The following is a 17,954-nucleotide window of genomic DNA, read 5'->3' as shown; positions in this document are numbered from 1 at the left end:
AGTTGTGACTTCCATTGAATTGCTTGATGTGAATTACGTGGAACTCCCATGACTTTGGCCTAGATAATTGAGTATCTCATTGGACTGTCCACTAAGATTTAACATTGATGGGTCGAGATCGACACGTAAAGATAAACGGTGCCACATTAGTGGGTCCGTATCAAACGTGAGGCAAAACTACGTAAGTGTTACAATTGAGTTATACTTTTTGGAAATAATGATTTTCCAAGATAATTAGGATCATAATTTAGTAATTGGATCTTAAATACTCAGTAAAGAAATTGGATTTCCCCATTTTACATCATAGGGTGGTGAAAATGTGAAAATAGTGGGAGGAAATTCATAAAAACGAAGTTCCATATTTTGTGTTTTACAAAATATTTTAAAATAGTAAATGATGTTTATTCTATTTCCATTTCAGTATATTTATGATGTTGTCGCAAATCTTCTATCTGTTAAACTCGATCAAAACAAGCTAACCAGACCAACTTACTACATTGGCTGAGGAATTAAAAAATTCTTTTAAATTATGAAAAAATAGCATATGTGCTCACAAAAGCGCCTCCTAAAATAGCTTTTGTCGATGCCCTTGCTGAGGAATTGTTTAAGCTTGAGAAATGATGGGACCATGTGTAACGCCCCGAAAATTTAAAAGTTCATACGAACCACGTGCACGCAAGTTATTAAATTCTCTTGTATTTTGATTAAATTTTTTAATTGCATGAATTAATTATGTTGTGCATATTTACATGTTTAAAATATATTTTCTACATGGTTGCATTAAAATGTATTTTTAAAGGTTATTCGAGTTGCGATCGAGGAACGGAGACTGAGGGCTGAATAATAGAAAATGTTTTTAATTATTTAAAATATGGTTGATGGCTTTTCTTATTTTTGAAAATAAAGAGTTTTGAGGTTACTTTATACGCCGGTACGTAATTTTTATTAGTGTTGATTTTTCAACAAAAATTTGAACTTGTGGGCAACCCGGCTAATAAATTCACAAACTTTTCTATTCAAAATTATTTTTAATATTTTAATTAAACATTAATGGGCCTAATTACTTACTTAATAGGCCAAAGCCATATTAGTGGCTTAATTAAGTATTTAATATACAAAGTTTATTCATTAACCTACATAACTTTAACGTACTGTACTTTTAACTACTTTAAAATTTGCGGAAAAATAGAAATTTTCTTAATTATAAAATAAACTTTGAATTTTCGTCCATAAAACAATAGTTCATCCCAAATAGAAATTGCTAAAGAAAAATGCTTGTTTAATGATCATAAACCAAAACGTATAATCACAGTATTTGAACATTTCATAAAACTTAAAATATGGCGGTCCTCGGGTTTAGCCTCCCGCTCAGTCCAAGCCAGATCATTGATCCCCACCTCTCGTCTCTTCAAACTCATCCTCACCTGCATCGATCAAGTCTAGTGAGTCTAAAGACTCAACATGCATAAACTGGAAGTAACGAGTACTACGTAATAAAATCACTTGCAGCTTTAAAATAGAACGTACATACTGGAACTTGAACTTGCATAAATAAGATCGAGCATACATACATACATACATAGACGTGCCATCAACATAAAACTTTTCTTAAACATGCTTACTTCGTACATACTTGAACATACATAAACTTCATCATTTTGCGTAGAGGCGTGTTTCAAAGCAAGTGACCCATGCATAAATACGCCTGATCAGACTAAACCACAGTACTGGGCTGACAGAGAAGATCCACTGCCACATACATGAGATCCCCATTCATAATTTAACGGGTGGATTGGTCCCTAGTCATATTTTACCGCTTTCCAATCCTGATCTAAACCCATTCATAATTTAACGGGGTGGATTGGTCTCTGGTCATACTTTACCGCTTTCCAATCTCATACATAAATTGGTCACAAGACATTTAGCATACCTCAAAAACTTAAAAGTATTTTCTTTTCACGTCGAACATACCTACTTGGTGTTGAGGGATACGTTGGATCTCGCTTGGGGCCACTGTTGCACATACTAACACATTATCAAGTGCTTAGCTTTCAAACTTAGACGTACTACTCGTACTCAACCCTGAAGTAAATAAGTGGCTTATGACGTTCTAGAACATTCGGGACTTGACTTCGTTTAATCATACTAACCATGACATCAAACCCCGAAACAAGCTCTAAAATGATGTGTGAACATTTCCCAAAAATAAAAGACATGAACTCACTATAGGACTTGAAAAGAAGAAAGAACCCAAACACTCTCACAGATGGGGCCGCGCTCGGGCGGTAAAACTTTACCGCTCGAGCGCCTGGTCTTCTGGGAAAAATACTCGGATAGAAGGAGTGGCGCTCGGGCGGTAAGAAACTACCGCTCGGGCGCCGAGTGTACTGGACTCCGCAATTTGCATCTTAATACTCCTAACTAAATAATACGATTCGTGAACCAATCCATCGAGGCTCATCAAAGGACATTATGACACTGACCCGACTCTATAAAAACGGCCCAAACGTTCCCAAAGAAACGACGCACCACACTCAACGCAATAAAACCCATAAACTCAAGTTTGACACCAATTGTTTCCTACGATTTCTAATGCAACCAACGACTATCGACACGAAACGAAGCATCAAAACTCATCCCAACATCATATCCCATATACATGCCTTTAAATCTTTAACGTTGCCGAACGACGACACCGAAGCGGGGAAAGATGCGAGGTTGATCCGGGACGAACGTGGCGCTAATTCTTGCAATAAAAACCACGAAAAGTTGCTGGAAAGTATAGAGGGAGGGGGCGGCTTGTAAGGCCCGAGATTTTAATTACTGTAATCCGAGATTAATCTGAAATGATTTATTGATTAATTGATATGATTATAGACAGAAAATATCAGACCAGGAGAGCCGAAAGAAGATTTGACATGATGTGCAAGAAGAGTCCCCGCGCACATGCGCGACATGTATGGGCGCACATGTGCGAGGAAGACAGAACCATGCGCGCACATGCGCGACTTAGATTCGCGCATATGCGCGAGAGGTCCAGAGAGTTGGGCGCACATGCGCGACCTCAATACGCGCACATGCGCGGAACGTCCAGAGAGTTCGGCGCACATGCGCAGCAGAAGGCGCGCATATGCGCAAATGGTGAAGGCACGAGACAGTAGGTCTCGCGCATATGCGCGACTTATGTGCGCGCATATGCGCGAGCAGTCCGGGAGTTCGGATAAGGCTTCCGGCGCATATGCGTGGCCTTGTGCGCGCATATACGCGCGACGTGCAGAACATGCAACAAGCCACTTGCGTTGCATGCGTGAACGTGTATATATATATATATATAGGTACAAGCAATTTGTTCCTCAGAAGTGAAAGAGGAAGGAACCGAGGGAAACTTCGGGTGAAATTTAAGTTACGAGCAATCCGTCCGTCTGAATTATCATCCGACTTCAGTACTGTGTTCCTATCAACGCAGGCTACAACTAGACGTAAGTTTTGTTACGTTTAGATACGATTTGAAATTATGATGTTGTTAGAATTGAATATGAATCATATATGGTGTTTCTGAGACAGTGGACATCGTATAATCGAAGTCAGATTAAAGAACAGGCTGGTTATGTAATTGTTATGATTTTTGAAATTGATTAATTGAGATTCGATATCAGATTTGTATTGTTATTGAAATTATGAGTTGCACCGATATTGATTATGAGTTCTGGTATTATATCTGTGGTGTTGGAATTGACGGGGTTATCGAGACTGTATTGTTATACTGTCGAAACATCCGTAAATTGATATTGATGAGACTCGGTATTGGTTGAGATGGTATTGTGGTATCATATGTCGATTGGCATTGATCAGATTATGTTTTGATTTGAGTATTAATCAGAACAGGTTTTGAACTGAGTTACATACTGATATTGTATCTGTTCAATTGTCATTATCAGATTGGGTATGGACAGAGTTGAATTCGGGACGTCGTCTTCGTCGGACCGAGAAGATAAAGGTATAAATTAATGTTGAGTTGGGATTGCACAACTCGAGTGAGGTTTGGCTCGAGTTTCCCTAAATCACATACTTTACCTTATTGTATTGATTTGATTGATGTACTTGTTCTCTTGATTTATAGACGACAGGTATTAGACGAGTAATCTTGTGACAGAAGTGTCTGATAGTGGTGGGATCGTCACGGGCACATTGCACAATGTCACAAGATAGTGTATTGGCGATAGTGCCAAAGTCTGTCACCGGATGTTTGGCTATCGATGTGGATAGAATTGTAGCTTCTTCTATTACTGGTGATCGGTACCGTATCGATGTGGATAGAATTCTAACTTCTTCTATTACTGATGATCGATATTATATCGATGTGGATAGAATCGGAGTTTCTTCTATTACTGGTGATCGATACTATACCGATGTGGATAGAATCCGAGCTTCTTCTATTACTGGTGATCGATACCCTATCGACGTGGATAGAACTGGAGTCTTTTCTATTACTGTTGGTCGATATGGGAATACCCACATCTGGAAACCGGGATCCCTAGACTAGGATTGAGTCTAGTCTTAAATGTGGAGTCATGAGTCTAATTGACAGTTTATATTGAGTTATGTTGATTATGTTCCTGAATATGGTACATGATGAATTATGTTCCTGATTATGGTACATGTTTAGAATAGGATTTATTCTTGATATGGATTTATATTCTGATTTGAATACATGTTAGACATATCTGTTATATGCTTTTAGATTATTTTTGCATGTATACATGATTTATACTGAGAATGTAATTCTCACCGGAGTTATCCGGCTGTTGTCTTGTTTGTATTTGAGCATGACAACAGGTGGGATAGGATCAGGGTCAAGAAGAGAACGAGGCTGGACTAGATAGCGTGGAGATCCAGGCTTCGAAGCAACTTAGGATTCAGCACTGATATATAGTTGAACCTAGTTGAATTCTTGTAGATAATACAAGATTTATATGTTTATATTTAGTATGTAATCTGAATTGAATTACATTACGTTTCCGCTTTGTATTTTAAAAAAAAATTAGACCCTGTTTATTATAATTGTTTGAATTATTCCTAAAGACGATTAAGGAATGAATTAGCGTCCGGGTCCCCACACGGCTGCTCTCTCTACTAAGAACCCTAGTTTTCTCCTCTCCAAAAATAATAAAATCTGAATTGAAATGTGTGTGTGTGTGTGTTGAACGTTTCTAGTGTGTGTAGAAGTGTGTGTGGGTGTGTGTAACGTGTGTGTGAGTGAGTAATTAGGGGAAAATTGTTTAATTAGATAATTAATCAAGCTATATAAAATGTTCAACCAATTAACAAGCTAGTCAAAATGGTAAACTACTACCCATTTTACTAAAATCCTCTAACTTAAAATAAAATGTACACTTGCTAAACTTTAAAAGTTTTAAAATTCTAAAATTCCTAAATAAATAATTTAGGCTTTAAAATGCTGAAACTTAATAAATTATTTAAAATGCCTCATCCTTAACTTAAAATAAAATACCGCGTTTTAAAATTGCCAAAATCATCACCGGTCTCTTTTCCTCGATCCCGCATTGAATAATCGCCTGAAACATGAAACTCGAGAAAACATTTTAACGTGCATCACATAAACATTAAAATAATTCAATTTAAATAAAGCATGCATCACTAAAAATCATTTTAAGTTTAAATAAATGATTTACAATTAAATAAATGCATGGGCTTTACGTGTACTGAATTTGGGCTCTACAAATACACACGCCCACTTTCCCTTCACGTTCAAACTCTTCTCTCCAACCAAAGTTACACGGCACACACAAGTTAGAATTGGGAGGAAAATTCGAAAAGCTTCAAGGAAATTTCTATCCAAGGATCTTCGTCGCCGTTCTTCAATCGCCAATAGTTTTTCGTGCGTATTTAGCACGTTATATTCTCTCCTTCACTCATTTATCACACCATAATATTTATTTGAACATGTTTTGAATGAAAACAAATTGCACAACTTGATATTTTCGTAACTATGCCTATGTGTGTGGTAAACTCTTGTGATTTGGTTCAAAAATCAAGTTTAATTTGTATCAAGGGGCTGCCATGGTTAGGGTATGGATTAAGGGTTTTTAAAAAAATTTTAGGGTCCTAGAAACACACCAAATAAGCTGCAAACGTGAATAACAAAAGCTGGAAAAAACGTAGGCATTAATTATGAAGGAACCGTGAGTTTTTTGGGTTGTTCAAAGCCAAGGGACTCGATCACTATGCATGGGGGCTTGGGGTTCGGCCAGGTCTCAAGGGGGGCACGTGCTGGACGTGGGTCAGAGACAGGAAGGGTCCTAGCATGGCTAGAACCCCGAGCGCGCAGCTTCCTCGCGCGAGCAGGTTTCGGGAGTTGGTGATAAAAGGGGCTCATGGCTGGCATAAGGCCAAGCTAGGTGGGTCCTTTAGGGTCCAAGGGAGTTGGGTAAGGTCTTGGCTAGGGGCTGGTGCTGCTGGGTCGCTGCTGGCTCGAGGAGAAAGAGGGAACCGTGAGGGAAAGCTATCAAGCGCGCAGGCCACTGTCATCTGGTTAAGTGCTTCATGCGTGGGTACTTTGGTCTAGGATGGTCTTGGCTGGGTCTGGGCATGGTCCATGGATGGTAGGGTCAGGTGGGGCTCGGTGGTTAAGGGCCGGAAGAGTCCTAGAGTCACTAGGAGTTTATATGCAAGAGTTCATCCATGTACGCATGTTTGGGTGAGTTTCCAGAAGGTTTTTGAGCGGGCCAGGGCTGTTTTGTGGGCTAGGCTTGGTCAATAGGGTCCCTAGGTTGGTTGGCTTGGGTTGGGCTCAAGGTGGCTTGGGCGTGGCTCGAGTATTTTGGGAGTTGTCACGGTGTGTTCGAATAGGTGTCAAAAACGAAAATTAAAAGACTAACATTGAATTCATGGGTGCACGGGTGTGGCTCATGACTTGGAAGGGTAGAATAAATAATAAAAATTCTATGTATAAAATTTGGGATCAAAATAACGAGTTTTGGATTTATCCGAGATTTTATCGTCGCACGAAACGCTAATCAAAGAATTAATGGAAACTCCTAGTTTAAGACGTATAAAATTATGAAAAATCATATTTAAGCTCAAATAATTATTAAGAGTCTAAGTTTTTAATTTGAGAGTTTTATATCAAGGGTTGGTTTAATTCGGGATTTAAACGCAGTAATATGTTATATTTAAAGATTAAGTTAAAAGTCATCGATTTAAGCTAAATAAAAATATGAAAAATTCATGTAAGTTTAAATAATTATTTGGGACCTATTAGAGTCAAAGGAATTAAGAAGATGTCGAAAACGTGAAATTTTACGTCCAAGGGTAAAACGGTCATTTTACAACTTAAAATTAGTAAATGTCATGGCAGTATCCTGAATGTTGTTTTATATGCTAATATGATTATTTTCAATGATTATGGATGTTTATGAATTTTTATATGTAAGTATGTCAATTTTAAATGGTTATGGATTTTTAAGATGTTAATATGTTTAATGTTTTATGATTTAATATGCTAAAACATTTATTTTAAATGTTTATGACTTAAATGTTTATTTTAAATATTTATGATGTTAAAATGTTTATTTTAAAACGTTTATGACTTTTAGGATTTTTATCTGTTAAAATGTTATTTTTAAATGTTCATCAATTTTATGGTTTAATTTGGATATTTAAAAGATATGTTGCATGCTTGGTTTAAAAGAAATATGATATTATATGCATGTTTTTATTAAGTGATGGAAATACGAAATGCTGAAGGACGTGAAGGGATTGTGACTAAATACGATGATATGTTTGAAATATCGTGAGTGTTATGGTCCTAGTGGGAGCCTAACGCTCGTGTTTCCTTGGATACAGATACGAATATAAAAACGAATATATTAACACGTTGGCCAAGGCTTAGTTGACCGGTGAGAGTGTCACTAGTGTCCCCGCCGCCCAGTACAGTGGTTTTCTCTAGATGGATCCATTGTCCAATACGATTAAGAATACGAGTCACAATCACGATATGAATTCAACAAACACAAATATGAATATGAATATGAATATGTTGATACAAAAATGTTTACAAAAATGTTTATGTTTAAAGTTATACATTATCATGAAAATGTTATTTAAGTACAAGTATTTTTCAATGTTGTATGTGATCTTTATTACGTATTATTTGTTATCAAGAATATGATGTGTTGAGTCTTTAGACTCACTAAGTGTGATTGATGCAGGTGATATTAATAATTATGATATGGGAGGTCTTGATGGTTGACCTGACTGGACTGAAGGTGAATACAACCCGAAGACCAGCGCTTCTACTTTTCGCATTTAAGTTTATGAATTACATTAAAGATTTTACGACTATTTATTGATGCTTTTGAGAGATTTTTGAGAGGTTTAATATGTGCTACACTTTTCATATTTATTGCTTTTTAGGTTTGGTAAAACGTTTGACGATTTAAAATTTTTTCCTTTGATTTTGAAATATTAGTTGATTGTTTATTTTTAAAATGGTACTAGGTATTTTCAAATTATTTATATATATTTAAGAGGAAAAAATAAAATTTTCGAGCACATTTTAAGCAAACGAATAAGCAGACGTTTCACCATGATTTGTAAACTAAGAGTTGTATGCTTGCTTCTATGTCAAACGAGTTACAAGGACGGTTTTTGAAAAAATTGTAAAAGTTGCTGACATTTACGGTCACCTGCAAGAGTTGTATGGTGAACCAAAACTTCCACTGAGGCATGTTACTGTCAAGGAGCTCATGACGTCAGTCCAGGAGAAAGGGCCTCACTCCATGGGCATGGTGTGAGGATGATTGGGCTCATTGAGAAATTAGTGGGTCTGGACCTTATTATTCAAAATGAATTGTCAGCAAACATTGTACTGTTGTCACAACCGTTGTCGTTTAATGGGTTTTATGTCAACTTCAATATAAAGAAGATGGAGGACAGCCTTAAAGATCTGGTCAACATGCTTACTAGCTATGAAGCCACCATCGAAAGAAAAAACATGTTTTCCTAGTGGGCTATTCGTCTGGGATGAAGAAAGGCCCAAAATAGAAGGAAAAAAAATGTTCTGCTCTTATAAAAAACCATGTAAGAAGCAAGCTCCAGACAAGTACTTCTAAAGGGCCCACAAATTTCGATAAGATGGAAGATGTTTGCTTCAACTACAAGAAACATGGACATTGAAAGCATAACTACAAGTAATATCTAGCGCAAAAAAGTTCTGGAAAGGGTACGTTTTATAATGAAGTAAATATCTCAATTAATTCAACTTCTTGAATATTTGATATCGGATGTGGATATCATTTATGCAATGGTTCGCAAGTGGTGACAAGAAGCAGAAGATTAAGGAATGGTGAAACCTTCCTATGGATGATAAATGTATCAAGAGTTGTTGCGAAGGTTGTAGAAAATATTTACTTAGCATTAAACAATAATTTTAAGTTACTTTTAAGAGATGTTTTTTATGTTCTTGACTTGGTTAAAATACTTTTTCTATTTTTATGCTTGATAAATATAGATTTTCTTGTTTATTTGCCAAAGGTGTTTGCAATATTTACAATAATGAATGTTTAGATGGAACAGAAGAATTACAAAACAATATCTATAATTTAAAAATAAAAGATATTCCAACTAACTATGTCTAAGCAAACATTATATCAACGACAAACAAAAGAAAACAAGATAGTCTAAATCAAGCACACTTGTGGCACGTTAGGCTACGAAATATTTTTCAAAGAGTGTAGAAACAAGTGGGTCCTCAAAGATAAACTTTCTTGAAACGTGTAAGTTCTATCTGAATGGAAAGATGACCAAAATCTCTTTCCTAGAGAAAATGGAACATGTACATGATCTATTAGATTTGATCCATACAAATGTATTTCTTCCGATAAATGTTAGCATGAAATATGGTCAATCATACTTCGTTATATTTATTGATGACTTCGAGGTATGAGTATGTGTATTTAATAAATATAAATCTGAAGCTTTTGAAAAGTTCAAAGAATTCAAAGCTGAATTAGAAAAACAATTATGAAAAATTATTAAAACACTTTGATTTGATTGAACTTCGATCTGATCGAAGTGAAGAATGCTGAAGTGCTGAATTTGAAAACTAGGAAAACTTATTAACACTTCGATCTTATAGGGCAGCAACTTTGGACAGAATTTTGTCCAACCAATACAGTATCATTGTGGGGACCCGAACCTAATCCATCTTCTTAATCATTATTAGGATCATTTAATTAATCTGGGTCTAAATTTTTTTTTTAAATACAAATGCGGAAACGTAAAGTAATCATTCTGATATAAATATTAACATAAAGTACAAATCATGTACAACATATGTTTATCGCAACTAGAGTTCAGCCACTACATCAAGTACTGAAAATCAATCTACTCTAAGTCCAGATCTCCACGCTAATCTTGAATCTCCCATTCTCATCGTGACCCTGATCCTGTCCCACCTGTTGTCATGCACACATACAAACAAGACAACAGCCGGATAACTCCGGTGAGAAATACATCCCAGTATAAACAATGTAAACATGCAGTCATATAAAAGCATATATAAAAGCATGAAACACATATCCATATCATGTATCAAATCAGAAGACATGTATCGATATAAAGCTGTAAATAAAACTCTGGACTCGTCATCTCAGACTCGACTCATCTCTAATCTAGGGATCCCGGTTCTGGAAATTGTATCGTATATCGAATTTCAGCGATAGGAATGAACCAACTCCTAAGCGACATCGATATAAATCAAATATCAAGTGTCTTGGCGAATCAGCCGAAGACTTGGCACATCAGCCAATGACTAGGCACATCAGCCCACAACTCAATACATGCTCTGCTATAACTCAATAGACTAAGCATACTAATCTCAAGAATTGCAAATATCAATGCAATAATCATTCGGTATGTGATTTTGGGAAACTCAAGTTAAATCTAACTCGAGTTGTGCAATCCCGAATCAACATTGATTTATACCTTTCTTTCTGTAATTTGACTCTGTCAAAGTCTCGGATTCAATGCCTGTCAATACTCAATCTGGCAATGACAATATCGAAAGTATCATATCAATATACAACTCAGATCAATACTGGATATAATCAGAACTGAATCAAATTCTGTTTCAACAGCATAACTGTACAATCTCAATATACCCAGCAATACCAATCAACAGATATCGATTCCAACATCTCATAATCGATACAATACAAATCTGATATCAATTCTCAATCAAATCAACCCGTAAAATCATAACAATTATATACGGTATCCGTTCTTCTATCCGGTTTCGATTATACGATGTCTAACATATCAGAAACACCATATATGAATCATATCCGATTCTGGCAGTATCATAATTTCAAATGATAACAAAACGTAACAAAACTTACGTCCAGTTGAAGCTCTCGTCAATAGAAACACTGTACTGAAGTCGGATTGAAAATCTAACGGACAATTCGAAATATAAAGGCATAAGGATTTTTCACAATTCTCTGAAGCCTTCTTCCAGAAATTCTCTCGTTTTTCTTTCTGAATCGTTGAAGAGAATACAATTTGTATAAATATATCTTGCATGTAGAAGGGCAAGTGGCTCCTTCTTTGCCCAACACGTCTCACGCATATGCGCGACCTCAACCGGCGCATATACGCGAGACCTACTGGTCTCGGCAATGATCTTATCGGCAGCTCGCGCATATGCGCGCACTTACTCGGCGCATATGCGCGAGGTCCTTCACAACTCTCGGGTACCCTCGCGCACATGCGCGGATCCATGTCGCGCATATGCGCGAGGTTCTCTGCCTGCCTCGCACATATGCGTCCTGTCCGGTCGCGCATATGCGCGAGGTGTTCTGTCCTCGCACATAATTCGATCTTCTTTTCGGCTATCTCGATCTGATCCGTTCCGTCTATAATCACATCACAATTATCAACAAATCATATCGGATTACAGTAATCAAAATCTCGGACATTACAATCATCATGTTACAAAATTCAATTAAACAACAAATCGATGAAGCAATGAAGGAAACGAGACCTTGGTTTTGATTTCAAATCTCTGAATTTGTGTTCACTTTTTCCAAAATTCAATTAAACAACAAATCTATGAATTTTTGTTAATGTGAAATCTGTGACCTTTGTTTTGATTTCAAATTATAAAAAGTTAAAAATTAGTAATTTATAAAAATTTTTTGCTCGAATCATCCAAAGAAAATTAACTAATTTGCATTTACCTCCAGAATTTTATAATCTTTAAAATTTAAGATTGAATAGTGCCTAACTGTTTAAAACTCTACAAAAGTTTGTTTTGGATATCCTAGACTTCTATTGAGTTAATAAAAGTCTAAACTAAATGCTCACGAATAAGATTTCTTGGTATTCCTCATTAATAATTATCTTAAGATTTGTTGATATAATTGAAGAATATGCATTCAAGTTATCAATATTTTTAAAAAATTATTGATCTAACATTTAATATTAATATGTAATTTAATATCTGACAATATTCTTTTAGAATGTTAACTCGGTATAAAGTATAAAAATATATCTATTGTTATATAAAAACTCATATAAAATCGTCTCACAAGTCAATTTTGTTATATTAATCTCCTACCAAATCCGAATTATGAAAAAGTATTATTTTTATGCCAAAAATATTACTCTAAGTATGGACTGTGTCGACCTATCTTACGGATATAGATTCATGAGATCGTTTTATAGGAGACTACTCGTGTTGTTAATATTCTCGAAGAAGCTTCACAATCTTATGTTTACCAATATATATGAATAATGCTGATTTGATTTAGATTAGGAACATATATTTGTTGATCAATGTTTTTCAAAAAGGATGATATAATGTTAATCAGCATTCCTGGAAATATCAATTTGATTTATTTTGGGTTAAAAGAGTTACTGAGAATCTAAGAAAAAGAAAACCGTGACTTTTGTTAAAATATCAATTCGAGTGTAATGGTTGTATGTGTTTATGTGTTGGGTGCAATAATTGTCAATGTTTGGTAGAGCGATCGAACCGTGGTGTTTGAGCTGTTGTACGGTTTAAAAGATTTGATTTGTACCATTACTACTGGCTATAGCTTTTGGTAAAACGGTAAGCACTCGGTCCTACAATTGAAATCAAAGTCAAGGTCACGAGTTCGATTCACATTGATTGTAAGGAGTGCAATTATTGGGAGAGAGATTGTTGGGTGTAATAATTGTCCCTGCTTGGTAGAGTGATCGAACCGTGTTTCTTGAACTGCTGTGCGGTTTAAAAGATTTGAGTTGCACCATTACTACTAGCTATAGCTTTTGGTAAAACGATAACCACTCGGTCCCACGTTATGTTTTGTGAATTTTATAGTATTATTAAATATGTGCATATCACAATTTTAAAGGTCTTTGGTCCTAAAATACCCGAAGACATTGGCACGGTCCCGTCAAAAGATTCAATAATTTCAAGTGATGCTTGTGATATGAGAGTATTTAAAGCAATATTTTTTTCCTTGTCTATGATTTTTTCAACAAGATTTTTAATAAGGTCGTTAACAAATAGTGACAAGTGTCGTACTCTTTCGCTTCACCATATTCATGTCTCATTGGGTTTTTAAGGGTTTAACGGGACAAATTCATCGTCAAGAAGACATCAAAGATGAAATATATATTGTTGTACTATTTTTTTTTCTTCGCCCAAATTTTTTCCTATTGGATTTTACTAACAATACTTTAACAAGATTTTAAAGATTTGTGATCAAAATATCATTTTTTTTTTAAATCGTATTATGGTATCCTATCTCAGTTATTAATAAAACATTTTAGGGTCATCATATGAGCTCACTTTTTTCTCTCTTCTATATAAATTTTATGACATTTATTGTAATTAATTTACCTGTTTGCTATCAATTTTCACCCAAAAACTATCAAATATTCGTTATTGTAATTTTTTAAAATATCAATATGTGCTATTTCCTAATCGATTTTTAATAGATCAAATGACGTTATTATACTAATAAATTGGTCACACAATCATATATATATTTATTGTTTATGGAAAAAAATTATATTAAATTTTTTATTAACTTTAACGCATTTAACTATATTCGGATTCTTCACACTTGACAGGACTTGGACTCATGCATGATCACACCCTCACAGAGCGAAATGCCAAGACTCTGAAACACAAATGAACTTAGCAGTTAGCACCCCCATTTACCGGTCGAACCTCGTACCACGGTCAAAGCATAAGAGAGAACTGCGTCTTGGTTACTATCTCAATAGCAGCACAAAGTCCAATCCAAGTAAAATGATTCATGATTAATAAATTTCATCATCCCAAAAAATTCAATGTCTAATCAATTAGGGTTGAATTATTTAGTTCCAGTTAATAGGGGAAAAGATGTTAAAAATACAACCAGGAAACATCAGTGAGATGAGGTGATATTCCTCAGTACAGCTGAAACTTGGCTTTTGTTTTCTCGAACACCTGTTCCGCAATGATAGCCTCATTTCCATCGGCTCTTTTGATTTCCAACTGGGACTTTTGGTAAAATCCAGTGCCTCTTAATGCATCAGCAATGAAGTCATCAAACCCGATGGCAATAGCAGCTTCAGCTTTGGCTCCATATACTAACCTCTGACGAAGAAGAAAAAAGCTCAGAAATTAAAAACTGGAGAGGTAGAAAGAGCAAGTGAAAGTGAAACTGAAGAACATATAAACCTTGATTCTTGAAAGATGGATAGCACCAAAGCACATAGGGCATGGCTCGCAAGAAGCATAGATCTCACAGTCTGCGAGCTCAATTCTGTTGAGTTTCTTACACGCCTGAAAATGAATGGTAAGATTGAGAGACCTCAATCAAAAATAGAAGTATAATAATTTTCAAAACATAGATAGAGAACCCCGAGGATGTAACAAAATTGGTTAAAAGGATCAAGATGAAACAGAAAGCTAGAAGAAATTTTCAGAAGTTGAATGATGTATCTGCACAAAGCAGTATGACTGTGACAACCTCCCATTCAGAAAATACACCATTTCTAGCAGCCCACTTACCCAACGAGTGCCCATAATTATGTTATCACATGCAATATTACAATCCATAGAAAATAACTACTAGAATAAAAAATAATTCATTTTTTTGTGCCACAGGTAATATAGGAGTCCAAGACTACTCAACTCAACAACCGTATCACTTATTGAACTTCCAGCATAAAGATTAAAAATCCAAGTTCTTAATAAATCAAAATAAAAAAGATAAAAAAATAGCTCTTCGCAAATCATAGCTGGTCATGGGACAGATAATTAGATATGTTCATTTGCGATCTATAACATCAGCCAAGCAACAGCTGCAAGCAACTTAAATTTAAGCATACTAGCTTGTCCCTACTAATAACTTCTTGTCAATGTCAACCAATATTTTGTTGTACCAGAACATCCATGAGAACACTCGAGCAACGAGGCAAAGTTACTGATACATGTCAGTGTGTGGCTACAATTCTAACCTCTCTGATTGCTGTAACCTCTGCATGAGCAGTAGGGTCTGTATGCCTGAGAACCAGATTGTGGCAGCTTACAACTACTTCATCATCGCAAACAACAACTGCACCAAAAGGACCTCCATCTCCACATTCTACACCTCTGTAAGCTTCTTCAACGGCTATTGTCAAGAATTTATGATCTCTATCCTGAACAGCTGTAGCAATTAAAAAGTTATAACACACTAATTTTGGCATCTGATGATCTTGAAAAATTAAGCACCTTATTCAATGATACCAAAGGAATAATTACCCACAAATGCAAGAAAGGGCAAAATAACTGATCAAGGTAAAGATTTACACCGCAAATTATTCAACTATAAACCAAAAGAACGATCACAATAGGAATAGGTGATCACTGGTCAACATAAATAATCTGCATAAATGCGTCAGCCATTATGGACAAAATGTCCAGCTACATTTTACATGCCCTGTAAAATTGGTTCTCCCGATATTGCATCCAAATTTCTTTTCCCCAAGTATTTGAAGCCACATCAATTCATATCACAAATAAAATTTCTTAAATAATATTTCTTAGGCACGAGCGCACAGATTGTGGGCCCACACAGCAATGCATGCTGTTTATGGCTGTGATAAAACAGAGGCATAAAGAAGCAAAAGAAAAAAGAAATTTAAATTACAAGGCAGAGATATAACTAATTGGGTAAACTTAAATCAAGAAAATCCCAAGACAAAGCACAAAACGGTTTGTACAGCAGCAAGTTATCTATCTTACTCAAACCTTTTAGCCTGAGACTTTTAATAATTTGCTCCACTCCTCAGCCAGGATCCTTTTGGATAATTTGGGGTAATCTTTCACATACTGACTTGGATAGAATAATATTTCCTTCAACTAGATCTTAGCCCAGATAGCACATGCATATTATTTAGAACCAAATATTTACACTTTACCAAATAAGAAGCAGTCGAACAGTCTCCCATATCAATAACAAACAAAACACAATCTGGCCTAGAGCATTAATGGGGAAGACTTGAGGTTTCAATAATACCTTCCTGATGTCCAGCAAATGCAGAAGCAACTGAAACAGCCCCATCCTTAGCTTCAACAACTAACAAACAGATGGAGAGTCAGAAAAAGGCACTCAACAACCAAATAGAAGTAAATATCAAATAGGATGGCACAAGTAAGCCAACAGCAATCATTGTTTTCTACTCTTCCTGCACATGGGCTAATGCCCATACAGGACAAGCGTCAGATAGCCCTACAGATAGGAACATATAAAACTTGCACTAAACCATGTCAATACAAAATGGATATAATATGCTAAAAAATGTTATACCCCCGCAGTAAGATCTATGCAGCTTTGATCTGTATTCAGATAGCTCATCGTGCTAAATATTAAATAACTCTTCAAGTTTCACGATACCAATTGTTGAGATTATTACAGCATATTTCTTGACCACCAATTTAGATACACCTCAGCGACTGCAAACTACCAGCACAACCCTACTAAATCAGAATAAAGCACGAATCGGTGGAGCCATATTTTGTGGTCTCATACAACTTTGGCCCAATTTATCCTGACCACCCTCTAACTAATCCCAAGAGAGTCACCATATCTGTGTACAACTAGTTTGAGCAGGTACAAGATCGAAAACGATATCATGAGAATGGAATATATAAGACATATGCAGCAATTAAATTGTTTCATACTAAAATGCAGGAAATTATCGAATCAACAGGGATTAATAGCAATCAAAGTTAGATTCTACCTTATCAATCCAGCAAACAATGACTTAAATGAACCGAATCGACTTTAAAAAAAGTCCGACGACACCATCATTCACAAATCTCCATCAATCCAACCCAAGGGACAAAAATTGAAAGCATGCCGATTGCCAACAAGACAAATTCATAATGACATTTCAACCGAAACACAAAAAGATCATAAAAAAATAGCAAGCAATTAACAAAACCAATTAGAGAGAAATAACAAAACATGGGCTGACCGGTATTTTCTTCCATCGGGTGATTTTAGGGTAACAAATGAAGGAAATTAGGAAAATTGTGGATCCGACGATAACAGGGAATATGTGAACAAAGAACGAACAAGCGTGTGTTATTTGATTTATAGTTAGCGTACTAGGATTTTGTTGTGTTTTCTTTTTGAATTTTTAATTCTTCTGTTTATTAAAAAAAATGTAAACATAACTAAATAAATATATACCATATAATATTTATATATAACATAACTAATAAATTATATTTTTACAGTAAAAAAATTAATATTTTAAATATAGAAATTTAAAATTTTGTCGAATATATTACTTGATATTTTGTCAAAATATAACTTACAAATAATTATACTTTTACAATGAAAACTAAAAAGTAATGTTTTTAATGATTTGAATCAATTCAGAAATCTATCTTCCAAAAT

At 35.4% G+C, this 17,954-nt stretch overlaps 1 protein-coding gene across 1 annotated transcript; it reads right to left on the bottom strand.

Moving 5' to 3' along the window:
- Positions 1–14,316: 14,316 nt before the first annotated feature.
- LOC142544214 (guanosine deaminase-like) lies at positions 14,317–17,667 on the bottom strand. The gene is made up of 5 exons (XM_075651274.1): positions 17,527–17,667; positions 16,566–16,625; positions 15,523–15,713; positions 14,741–14,845; positions 14,317–14,656 (listed from the first exon to the last, which is right to left on the bottom strand). Exons 1-5 carry the CDS (start codon positions 17,540–17,542, stop codon positions 14,468–14,470), a joined length of 561 nt encoding a protein of 186 aa, XP_075507389.1. The 5' UTR covers positions 17,543–17,667; the 3' UTR covers positions 14,317–14,467.
- Positions 17,668–17,954: the final 287 nt, after the last annotated feature.

Source organism: Primulina tabacum, chromosome 1 (genome assembly GCF_025594145.1).
Source record: "Primulina tabacum isolate GXHZ01 chromosome 1, ASM2559414v2, whole genome shotgun sequence".
In the NCBI taxonomy this organism is placed as follows: domain Eukaryota; kingdom Viridiplantae; phylum Streptophyta; class Magnoliopsida; order Lamiales; family Gesneriaceae; genus Primulina; species Primulina tabacum.
Note: the sequence above shows the minus strand (reverse complement) of the source record. Positions and strands in the feature narration are given on the sequence as shown.

What these genes read in the sequence shown, in the direction of transcription:
- LOC142544214 (XM_075651274.1), bottom strand. An exon ending in ATTTGCTGGACATCAGGAAG is followed by an intron (nt 15,714 to 16,565) that starts GTATTATTGAAA and finishes TAATTGCTACAG; the next exon opens with CTGTTCAGGATAGAGATCAT. An exon ending in TCCATCTTTCAAGAATCAAG is followed by an intron (nt 14,657 to 14,740) that starts GTTTATATGTTC and finishes CTTCTTCGTCAG; the next exon opens with AGGTTAGTATATGGAGCCAA.